Below are 12,741 nucleotides of genomic sequence, written 5' to 3'. Positions count from 1 at the left end.
GGGGGGGGGGGGGGGCGAGGAGACGCAATACTGCAACCGACTGACCAGCCGACAGCCAACTACGGCTGGACCTGCGGCGGTGCGACCACCCGAGCGGCAGACCACCGGTCCACACGAGACCCCGGCTGGTACCGGCCGGTACCGGCCGGTGTCTCATGGCAACGACTGACACGGCCAATCGCGGGACCCGGTCCCAACCGTGCTCCGTCACAGGGGGGGGGGGGAGGGGACACAGACGCACTGAACCGGTTCAAGTCGGCAACAGTAGGCCAAAGGGCCGGTGAACGGAAGATCTTGGCGACCCTGATAGCTGCCAGGCCACCCGGGCGATGGTACCGGCCGTCAGTCGATCCAAAAGTCTGCGGCTCACATGATCACGCCGGGGTGTTTACCAATGTCTGAGGGGTTTTGCAAACATTACATTCAAAAGCGACGTGTCCACGAAGACAAGGGTTGATGGCTAATGTGCAACACAGCTGAAATGGTGAACTCGTGTCACGCAAATTGAGCTGTTAGTCCACTCTGCCACATTAGAAGGCGTGTACGTTGAATGTGATAACAGCAACAAGCTGAGTTACCACTGCGCTGATGCCGGCTGCTAACCGCATCCGTCACACAAAAAGACTGAGCCGGAATAAACCAGAATGAAAAAACCTTCTGGGCTACTGTCGGCACTCTCCCTGCTACTTTCAGTGTAAGCCCAGACGGCGGCGTGCGTCACGCCGTGATGCAAGCACCCATCGCTGCCGCTGTGGAGCGCGTCCACGCATCGCACGCGCACAATGCGACGGCTCCAACCGACCGATATCCGTATCAAAGGCGTGTCTCGTCTCAGGTTTGGTTCCGCCGAGCGGCCCGTGACAAAAACCGTATGGCTCGCGGCCTATGTTGCAACAGTCTGCAGAGACGGTCGACCCGGCAGGCAGAACGATGCGTTGCGAGAGCCCCGGACACAACCCGTCATTTGTCGCCAGTTGGCTAACAGCAGATAAACTGAGAAATGGGGGATGCTGGCGCTGTCTTCCGCAAGCCAATTAAAAGTCCATAAGGTCTGACGAACGCCGGAGTGCTAGTCAGCTGATTAATCTTGTCTCTGCCGGGCTCTGTAGGACGCCCGAGGCCCTGGACGCTCCACCAGCTGTTCAAATACAGAAACAATATCGATGGCGATGACCTCTACTTTCCACTGTGAATTGCGTAGGCAGATTACTTGGCCAGATGCGTGGTTTGCCGGGGGATAGGACCACCGCGACAGTGAGGTTACCAAAGCGCTGCGTCTTTGCTTGGCGCTAGTCAGGTACCCTCGCTGATTTACCGGTGTAAAAGGAAAAATCCTTTGAATTGTGAGCTGATGAAACGACTTTATGGAAACTCGATTGTGACCCTACTTTCAAGCGGGAGATCATGTTTAACCCAAGAACAGATTCTTTTACATTAAGGCTGGACACATTTAGGTGGTACGTGCGGTGCATGTGAAACGTCAGAGACGTATCCAGTAGAGACTATTCCAATATCACGAAGCTGCTTTTTTGAAGACTTTTACGCTGCTTGTCAAAATTTGGGCATTCGTCGTAAAGTAAAGGTGACTCCAGGGACCAATTTTGGGAGGTGTTTTGAGAAAAAATCACAGGCGAGATGAAAGGGTGAAATTCAGCATCAGAGTCAAACGTGCCGCCTCCTGTCTGCTGACTATGCGGTGCCGGTGTTTGACTGGAATTAGTTATAGCGCCTTTGTGCATGCAACTTGACCTCACATGTGGATAACATTTAGGCGATGTGTGGTTTATGTGAACTGTCCTAGGCGGGTCCAAAAGAGATGAGGGGGGGGGGATGGTGATGGTATGTAGCTTTTCCTCATGGCCTAAGGTAATGACTTATCAAAGCGGCATAATCGTGCTGTAATCGTAATGCTGGGCTCATGACAGGCTGCCAACATTGCGCTGTATGTGACAACCCGTACGGTGACAACGTCACATGTGCAGATGACAACATCACATGTGCAGACGCCACAGACGTTAATTTGAGCTGGAGAGATGCAACGGACAACTTTTTCAACTTTAGCACGTCAGGAATGTCAGTTTTCGGCTCCGATTTCTACCACCATACATGCCGACAGCGAAGATATTTCTGTAGAGGTATGCACAAGAACGTATTGCTCGGCGATATGGGTAGGTTAGATATTTTGTTGCCAAGTTGTCTGCAGCGTAGCAACTGCAGCGCCCACGTCCTGAAGATTTATCGATCTGTTCAGAATTTATGTGTTGCTAGCAACTGCAACCGGGCATGACCAAGTAGCCTGAGCTGGAGGCATTATGCACTCTGCTCTTGTAACTGAATAAGGCGTACTAGCGTAAAATGTCTTCGCAGTTATTTTTGGGGCTACAATCATGTTTACCCCACGTTAAGCATTCCGACATGTCAGTAAAAAGCAACTATTTGAAGTGTCCTTGAAATATTTGCTGGCCTTCCAACAAATACATAAGTTCATCTACCCATTTGGTTTAGTAAACGGTATTATTTATACATTTTTTTGTTTAAAATACCTGACCTTTGAAACACACAAAGACACCGATTAGACGAATTGAATAAGCTGTCGTCGCTATGATTATGACAATACTCGACGCTTCAAAGCAGCTTTCTTGGTAAGGAGACTTACGCGCTTGTTCCTGGCGACCATGGGCTCGTGACTCGGCTTGTCACCATGAGGACTGCTTTAAACGTTACACATTTTTATCATATACACAAATGTCTGCTTGATAACGTCGCTTAGCTAGCCCCTTCTGGTTGAGTTAATCCAGGCCCATTATTTTTAACATAAGAACTCGCAATGTCGAAAAGCCAGAAGCTAAGGGCATTTCCTGCTTACATGAAGTATCGTCTTAGTTCTTCTTCGCGTACCTGAGTAGACTATTAACGTGTTCAGAGATGTGCCGTAGGTACAAATCCCCGTTTTGTCGGTTTATTGGGGTGTGCAGGGACGTCATGTAACAATTGCCGAATACTTTGCGTCTTGTATGCATTTTAAAGAAAGCATACATCTTGCAATGCTACATTAATGCAAAAATGTAGGTTTCTACTTGTGTTATTCAAGAATGGTTTCGTGACATTTACGTTGTGGGGAATTCCCAATTTCCATACAGCTTCTTGGACCACTGTTAAATATTTAGTGCTGGTGGGGTGAGATCTTGTGAAAGAACAGCAGCAACAGCTTCGGGAACAGCAGAGACCTAGTCCGAAAAGCCGAGCACTCGGACTTCGCAACAGCTCCAGCACTGCACATGTCACGGATGAACCTGGCACCGTGGATGACCAAAACGTCAGTCAGCTGTTGCCCGGTCCGAGCGGCCGTGCGCCGAGTACGTCACCGGCTGGCGGCTCCGCCTCGGGCCGCGTCACGGACCGGGATCTCCAGTGACGTCACGCAACACCGCCGAACGAAAGGCCGCTCTCCGGCGCTCGACGCTCGCGGAGCGTGTCGTCCGCCGCCTCCCTGGAACTGGCGCTCTGGAACCGGAACAGGCTCCAGCGCCTTCACCGTGAATCGGATGACCGGGGCGGCGGACGGTTCGGAGACCTCGACGAACGCCATGTTTGCTTGCACTTTCGCCGTGCCGACGGGTTGGGAGTGGGGGGAGGGGGCGGGGATGACACGCCACTGGAGCGCCCCGTGAAAGAGAAGGTAGCGCCCGGGAGAGGCGCGACCGCGCCAGACACCACTTGCGCGTCATCTTTGCAGACCGCCTCCGACGGCGCTTGCGCGCTTGCGACACACGGAAGTTTTATCTCGCCCGAGAGGGGCTGCTTTCCTCCCACCCGTGGGGTTAGTCACCTCACGTCTCAGGGCGCTCCTTTCATCCCACCTGTCGCAGTGTCTTCGCTTCCCGGAGCGCTCCTTTCCCAGGCGGTCACGAACACGGGTGGTGCCACAGAATGCTTACGTGCTCTTACGTGGGTCGACTGATCGCCTGTAGACTACTTGACGAGTGGTTGCATGGTAGGGATTGCCAAGTGCATTAAGTCTTTAAATGCATTGCACATTTCCGTCCATCTTGGTAGTACTTTTGACCGGTGTGTTTTATGGCTCTGTCAGTCATTTCTCTGAAAGGTGTTCCATGGGAACACAACCCAAACCCAAATATGTTGTTACCAACCGTTTTGAATGAAGCCATTGTCGCTCAGTTATTTGGAAGCATGTTAGGCTGTAATACCTTCATCAATCCATGGTGTAGTTATGAATCAGCATGCGCTGCGCGCTAGTTACCACCAAGTGCAAACCAACCATGCAGTAACAAAGAAGCCGAAACTTGATACGCGTTGATCAAGATTTGACCCAATCGAGCCGTCGTTATCGCCATCACTGCACGCACGGCCCCGCCCCTAGGTGGAGCTCAATCTGCGGACACCACCCGCCACTCATCAGCCATGGCCCACTGTAATCTAAAGAAGGAAACTGTGCCAGCGCAATCCGTCTCGCCAGAAGCTCTTGCTGCAAGGTTCCGGCGAATCCGGACTCTTGTGCGCCAGCGGGCGGGCTCGCCCGGCTGCTCGTGCAGCGTGCGCGGAAAGGCGCGAAACACACCCAGCGGAACTCACACCCGATTTCACGCACAGCGATAAGGCGTGAGGGTATATCGAATGCGCTTGAGTTCCGGCTGGCGTTATCGCCTGATTTATCTCGATCGTGACCGAGGTTGGTAGCACCATGCCCACGGCGTTGGTCACCCGATGGCGGTACGAACCTGTGGCGCTTACCAGTCGGGCCAGAGCGTCCGTTGGCGATACCATGCACCACGTGGTGACTCCCCGAGGTTCCGTTGGCAGTTGCATACAACACGCGGTGAATGTGTGCTTATGCTCAGGAGTCCACTGCGCACAAGCTGCACCGAACAACACATACTGAGCGTGGACGAGCGTTCGTCGACGGTGCCACTTTGGCTGCGCTCATTGGTTCCCTGGTGGTACCATGCAACACACGGTGACTGTGATAGAGAACCCGATGGTAGCAGCATACAATACAAAGTGACTATGCTCGGGGACATGTGGTGACTGCTTGGACATATCGTGGCTGTGCACGACATGTGTTGATTGCCTGACATGTGGTGCACTGTGCTCGACGGGGGGTGATTGCTTGACATGCGGTGACTGTGGTCGACATGTGGCGTACTGTGCTCGACATGTGGTGACTATTCTCGACGTGTGGTGACTATGTTCGACATGTGGTGACTATGCTCGACGTATGGTGACTATGTTCGACATGTGGTGACTGTGCCCGACATGTGGCAACTGTGCTCGACATGTGCTGACTGTGCTTGACATGTGGTGACTGTGCTCGACATGTGGTGACTGTGCTTGACATGTGGTGACTGTGCTCGACATGCGGTAACTGTGCTCGACATGTGGTGACTGTGCTTGACATGTGGTGACTATGCTCGACGTGTGGTGACAACCTGCACAGTCATGTGGTGACTGTGCTCACATGTGTATGTGCTCACACAGCACAGTCACCACATGGTATGTTCGACATGTGGTGACTGCTCGACATGTGGTAACTACTTGACATGTGGTGACTGTGCTTGACATGTGGTGACTGTGCTTGACATGTGGTGACTGTGCTTGACATGCGGTGAATGTGGTCGACATGTGGTGACTGTGCTCGACATGTGGTGACTATTCTAGACGTGTGGTGACTATGTTCAACATGTGGTGACTATGCTCGACGTATGGTGACTATGTTCGACATGTGGTGACTGTGCTCGACATGTGGCAACTGTGCTCGACATGTGGTGACTGTGCTTGACATGTGGTGACTGTGCCTGACATGTGGTGACCGTGCTCGACATGTGGTAACTGTGCTCGACATGTGGTAACTGTGCTCGACATGTGGTGACTGTGCTTGACATGTGGTGACTGTGCTCGACATGTGGTGACCGTGCTCAGCATGTGGTGACTGTGCTCGACATGTGGTGACTATCCTTGACATGTGGTGACTATGCTCGACGTGTGGTGACCACCTGCACAGTCGTGTGGTGACTGTGCTCACATGTGTATGCGCTCACACAGCACAGTCACCACGTGGTGTGTTCGACATGTGGTGACTGTGCTCGACATGTGGTAACTGCTTGACATGTGGTGACTGTGCTCGACATGTGCTAACTGCTTGACATGTGGTGACTGCGCTCGGGGATCCTCTGGCTGCATGGCTTGTAACGACTGTGTTCAGTGTGCCGTTGATGGCGTGCGTCGGCCAGCCGGGCGAGGTCAAATGGTCATGCCCTGGTCACGGTCACAGCCGAACGAAATGGTCGGTAGCTCAATAGGTCAACGCTGGAAATGGGAATTAGACGGGAGAGGTATTGCCCCATGACGCAGCACCACTGACCCCGAGTTAATCGAGCTGTACAACGTCCATTGCCCAGGCGCAGAGATGAGACGGGAACTGGGCGACATAGATGTCAAAAGTTATTAAGTGGAGTGAGAAAACATGACGCGGTGTTTTTATGTTTTACGGCTGCAAAGACGTGTCTTTCGGTTAATTCCCGTTCGTACGTCGACATAAAAAATAGCGATGCCAGCCGACGCTAACACAGCACGGTGGCGTTTGCTTCATTACTTGAACTTGAACTTTGGCCTTCGTGACGTCAAAAGAAGGTGATAATGTTCCAACACACATGTCAACAATGCCAGGCCAGAGCTCATGTAATGGCCAAATTAGTGAGAAGTGTTCTCAGCCCACGCCAGTGGGCTAACGGGTTGAGCTAATGCCGGTAGCGAACCTCACACTTGGAGGCCGTGCACCACAAAATATTCAGCAAAGCTTTGTTGGCTTAGACTTTGAGACTCACATGCCCGCAGAAAGAGGGAGAGACCGTTTAAGTCGTCCTTGCTTGCGAGTGCCTTTTCGTGGGCAACCCGATTTCTCCCTTAAGCTGCGCCTAAGTTACCTGCTCATGCACTAGGTACAGCACTATCCTGTCTAAGTCGCTGCCCTTCGTTCCTTTCCTTCAGTAAATTCAGTGACGAAGCTAGCAAAGACAATCCCTCGATGACGTCTGCCCTAGCCCCTTAATGTGACCCACTGTGGGAGTGACGACTCCCCGTCCGTGGCCTGTGCCGGTGAGGACGCGGTAGCTCGCCCGCCGCGCGGTTTTCGTCACCGTGAATGTCGCAAACGGCGACCAACGTTGAAAAACAAAAGTGGATTAGGATTCGAGGGGAGGACATTAGCCTGACGACAGCCAGAGCCGTCCTCGGGCGGCGTTACCGCACTGTTGTCGGCTGGGAACTCTTTGTCCTGAAATTTAATGCCGCCACGCTGAAATCAAGCGTGCGGGTCACGTGGTCGCGGGTCTCCGTTATTTTTACGGTCTGGCTAGCGCCTGCCCTAGAAGTCCTTATTGAGGCTAGAGGCAGCTTGCACAATGTCGGCGCCTCATCGAAGCTGCTTGCCTCGTGACGTCACGGGAAGGGGCGTGGGAAGCAGCACCTGGCACTCTTTTTTCTTCAGCTGGTTCTTCTCTCGTGGTACGGGGGACGCTTTTTGCTCGCTACAATGCGATCAGAAGGAAAAATGCAAGATTCATTGGGAAGGAATGCAAAGATTGTCGCCCTTAGGCCTGAGCCGCTTGGCCCAGCCAAACCGCTCCGCTACAGTGTCGTGCACTTGAAGCGGCCGACGGAGGCTACGACTGTCGCTGCAATGCTGAAGCACTGCATGCACACACAAATAGATATTTGTGTGTCAGGAAAAAGCAGTTAACCTATTTTAAGTGTGAAGAGACAACTTTTTCCATCCTGAGAGTGAGGGCAGATTATCCAAGCGTCCGCTCATGTCAGTAAATATGCGATACTCTTGAAAAAGCGCGGTGTACTAGCTGTAACAATTCTTATCGCACCTCCCCACGAGCCGTGGTGAGATTCGCACCTGGGTTTGCATAACTTAACAGGAGCTTTGGAGTTTGTGGCTCAGTGCTAGTCAAAGAGATGGCAGAGCGCTCGTTAACATTTCGCACACTGAGAAAAATATATGAAATTACAGTTTGAACATTGTTGTCTCTCACAAGGACAAGACACAACGGTAGCAGAACAGCGGGGAAGAGAACACCAGAGGAGACAACTGCAAAAATGAAGACAACGACGCTGCGAGAAAGGACAACAATGGCAGCAGGGGCGACGACTGGATCTTGATATTCTGATGACAGGGGTGGTAACAGGGATAGGAGACAATGGTGCTGAGGACAGTAACGGCGATAGAGCCGACGACGAAAAATGCGATAAGGGAGACATCAGATGACAGCGGTAAGGACGGCGAGGGAAAGGGGAGACAGCAGACGAAAGATCGGCACCAAAACGGGAGACAACAGCCGCAAACACGGCAACGGGGTCGGGAGAAAACAACAGCAGTGGCGATAACGGAGTCGGGAGACAACAGCGGCAGAGACAGTAACGGGGTAGAGAGACAACAGGGACAGAGGCGGTTACGGTATCGGAGACAACAGCGGTAGAGGTGGTAACGGGGTCGGAGGCAACAGCGGCAGGGGTGGTAACGGGGTCTAGGCAACAGCGGCAGGGGCGGTAACGGGGTCTGGAGATAATCAGCAACAGAAGTGGGCGGTAACGGACTTGGGAGACAACAGCAGCAGGGGCGGTAACGGGGTCGGGGACAACAGCGGCAGGGGCGTCGCCAGGCCGGACGGCGGACGGGCGCGTCGGCCGGCCTTGGCCCACGGCATGACGGGGCTGTTCGGCCGCCCATGACGGGTCAGCGGCGGCCGGCCGCGCGCGCGGGCCAGCACAACACAGCGTGACCGGCGCCGGGTGGATCGTGCGACCCAGAATCGCGCGAGCGCGGCCGGCCGCTGGCCGCGGCCCCAGGTCTGGGGAGCCGGTTCGCGTGTCCGTGTGACTCAGCTGGGCCGCACTGGTCGTCCATGAGGCACATACCGTTGAGATGTGCTGGCTTTTCGTGTGACGTTGCTCGGCTGTGTTGGGTGTTCGTGTGTCGCTGTCGTGATGCGTCACAGACTGCACCAGCAGCCGTCTTGCTGAAGTCCGTGCGCCGCCGTCACCATTGAACGGCGCGCACGTCCCACGCTTGCGTCCTGTCGACCGTCCATGTGCCACTTATGAGATTCTTCACGGGTGTCCCGGGGCCATTGTCCAGTCGCCCGCCCCCCCCCCCCCCTCCCCCGATCCTACCCCCCCAGTTCGCCGGCCGAGTGACGGCCGATCCGGCTCTGACTCGCGCCTCCATCGCAGGGTCCAGGATGCGGATGCTGGCGCTGCTGTCGCTGCTGCTGCTGGCCGAGCTCTGCTGGGCGCGCTCCGAGCGCCAGTTCCTGAAGAAGTGCCCGCGCGGCTTCGACCTCATGTACGACCGGCAGGCGCGCAAGCTGACCTGCGAGTGCAAGCGCAACCACCTCTATTGGAAGGAGACGGGCCTGTGCTATCCAGGAGTTCACGCAGGGCCCGTGCAAGGCCGGCAACCGAATCGTGCTGAACGCCACCAGCGGCGAGGTGGTGTGCCAATGCCCGACCTTCTGGTCACGCTACTCGGACGGCGAGTGTCACGAGGACTTCACGCGCGGCCCGTGCCCCGATGGCCAGCTGATCGTGTACGACGCCGAGCAGGACAGCGGCGTGTGCCGCTGCGACGCGTCCATGCTGATGCACTACTTCGCCGAGACGGGCAAGTGCTACCCCAAGTACAGCCAGGGCCCGTGCAAGGAGGGCCACATCGTTAAGTTCGACTACCGCAGCCTGGCGCCCAGCTGTGAGTGCCGCGACGGCTTTCAGAAGTGGGCCGACGGTCAGTGCTACGAGCTCAACACGGCCGGGCCGTGCGACCCGGCCGCCTGCGACGGCGCCGCCTGTCTCGTCCAGAGCCTGGAGACGCTGACCACCGAGTGCGTGTGCCTGCCGACCGGCGCGCGCACCGCCGACGGCCACTGCTACCAGCCGTACTCGCAGGGCCCGTGCGGCCCAGGCCAGTGGCTGGTGCTCGACAGCGACGGCGCCTCCGCCTGCCGCGCCAAGAAGCAGTGCACGCGCTTCGACAACTGGTTCTTCTGGCAGGGCACCGAGCGCTGCTACCGCCAGTACACGCAGGGCCCGTGCGAGCTGGGCCAGCTGTTCTTCATGGACCCGAGCACGGGCCAGCCGAGCTGCCGCTGCGAACCCGAGTGGAACGCCTACTACTGGCCGGCCGACGGCCGCTGCTACGAGCAGCACTCGGTCGGGCCCTGTGCCCAGGGCATGTTCTTCGGCTACAACTTCACCGAGAGCCGAGCGGAATGCAGCTGCTTCAAGAGCCACGTGCTGAACCCGGACGACGGCACGTGCCTGGAGCGGCACACGCGCGGCCCGTGCGCCGAGGGCGAGCTCATCCAGGCGGACGAGGCCGGTCTGCTGACGTGCCACTGCTCGAAGGAGCTCAGCTCGCACTACTGGGCCGCCGACGACAAGTGCTACGAGCACTTCAAGCGCGGTCCGTGCGAGGAGGGCGAGACCTTCCGGATCGACCACAGCACCGGCCGGCCGGCCTGCATAGTCTGGCAGGGCAAGTAGGCGCGCCCGGCGCCCGGCGGCGGGCCGAGGGCATGGCGTCGCCGGCTCCGGCGGTGACCCTGCCGCGGGCAGCCGAGGGGCCGCACCGGCCCAACGTGCCGATCAGAACGGTGCTCTCGTGCAGACTGAGGGCGGACTGAGGCGGTGGACGTTTGAGGTACGCCAGTGCGGACTTATGAGGTGCTACGTGAGCGACTGCGTGGACGTTGAAGTGTGACTGTATGTAAAGCGGCGTGTGTGAGAGCGAGGTGACCATGATTAAAGGCCATCGAGTAGGTTGATAATATATATATTCTAGTGTTACGGTAAGTGACGGATGGGCACGAGCGCGAAGTGGACATCCGTTAATTGTAAAGCAGACGTGTGCAGTTGCAGCCATCAGACTGTCCTTGCGCGCTCCGCCTGGACTGGGACAGACCGCCTGGACTTAAAGTGGCGTCTGAGAATGCTGTCTCTATGCGCATGCCACTGTATTTTTCTCAGTGCTTTGTCGCTTTGTGGTAAATAAAAGCTTACGCTACTCGACGTTTGTTTTACTTCCCCGCACCTCTAGTTTTGAGCTACACGCCCACGAGCGAGCAAACTCCTTCGTCGGACTATTTCAAGGGCATTCAGGCATGCATGACACCAGCTCGAGGTCATTCAAATCTACAGGTCAGTACACATACAGGTCAGGCCACTCCACATACAGGTCATGCGGCGTTCAAGGTAAAGAACTATGTTATTATCCAGCTGTTCAGATCTGGCGTCCGTGAAGACTATTTCCAAATAAGTAGACGTCAGTTGGCTCTCAAACAATATTGAGCAATCTGTGCAAGCTTTAATTATGAAACACGTTTTGTGCTACATCATGTAGGAAGTTGTACGTGTTTTTTCACTTGCTAGCTAGTACAGAAATAATACTTGCAATCAACTGGCTTACGAATTACGCCATAACCAAGTATGTGAACACAAATAAACGCATCAAGCTGACGGATACATTTGCAAGAACAGCACAAAAAGGGCCAACACACGAGCACATAACGATATTTTGCTTAGTGAACGCTTTTAGTTCATGCTGCCATCTCTGGCCGAGTTTGAAGCGAGTGCTTATTTCGCACGGATAGTTCGGCAGTACCTCAACGTCATGCGAATGTTCCATGACACAATCAAACAATGTCGTATTGAGAAGCATGTTAACTAAAAAGAGAGCTTGTGTTTTCTAGAGCAATTTTTTACTTAACAGTACATATTCCAGGCGCAAAGTACAGAGCTTATTACCTTTAAATGGCATGTTAAAAATTGGAAGATATTAAAACAAACGGCAGATACGATCTCTATTGTAACTATTGGTATACTTTCAAGTGGAAAAGACTGCTCTAGACAACATTTCTCTATTTAGTGAATAAAATCTTCAATATGTCATTGCTTGATTGTGCCATGGAACGTTTGTGTAATGTTGAGGTGCTCTTGATTAAGTGTACGAAATTGCGACTCTAGTACTCACCTGTATTTGAAACGCGCCGAGAGCTGGCAGTGGCGGCGGTGTACGCATTCGCTGAGCCAAATATCGTCTTGTGCTCGTGTTTAGCCCTTTCTCGTGGTGTTCTGGCATTTCATCTGAGAATTTAAGATGTGAACTAACATTCACGTACTTGGTCATATCGCTTTTCGTATGTTATTCTAATAAAAGTTGTATTTCCTTAATAACTGACGATTATGCTCAACTTCTTATCTTCCACAGCACGAAACGTGACCGGCGAGTGAAACCTGCACAGCTTGCACAACGTTGGTTGAAAGCCGATTCACGACCGCTATACCTGGAAACCGTGCTCCCGAATGCCAGATATGAACCGCGAGATATATCGACATATCGAGACAGATATATCGACATCTATGTTGTTGCTACCTTGACCGGTGCATGGCCCATTGGGTGGCAACATTTGAATCAGGATTTGAAAAGGATTTGTGGCAGAATTTGAATAACATCCGAACCTCCTATCCTCTGGCTTGCTTCATTTTGCATCCTCACAACACCCCGCTTGTCTGGAGCAGGCTGTATGCGCCAGCCACGAGTGGGCGGAGGGGATCCCCTGGATCGGGACCCCGACCGGGCGCTCGGCGCATAGCCCACAGAGCGGTCCTTGGGTGGGCTAAGGTTTGGTGGATGTGCACCGAGACGCATGTAGTTCTGCCCAC

General features: G+C 54.3%; 1 protein-coding gene across 1 annotated transcript; it reads left to right on the top strand.

The window, feature by feature from the left end:
- Window positions 1-9,393: 9,393 nt before the first annotated feature.
- On the top strand, window positions 9,394-11,086 carry LOC119092128 (platelet endothelial aggregation receptor 1; the record flags this gene model as incomplete). The annotated part of the gene is made up of 1 exon (XM_037215107.1): window positions 9,394-11,086. A coding segment is annotated over one exon (1,170 nt), but the record flags the coding sequence as incomplete, so codon positions are not given.
- Between the last annotated feature and the right edge of the window lie 1,655 nt (window positions 11,087-12,741).

Source organism: Pollicipes pollicipes, unplaced genomic scaffold (assembly GCF_011947565.3).
Source record: "Pollicipes pollicipes isolate AB1234 unplaced genomic scaffold, Ppol_2.1 Scaffold_3447;HRSCAF=4054_pilon_pilon_pilon, whole genome shotgun sequence".
Lineage (NCBI taxonomy): Eukaryota > Metazoa > Arthropoda > Thecostraca > Pollicipedomorpha > Pollicipedidae > Pollicipes > Pollicipes pollicipes.
Note: the sequence above shows the minus strand (reverse complement) of the source record. Positions and strands in the feature narration are given on the sequence as shown.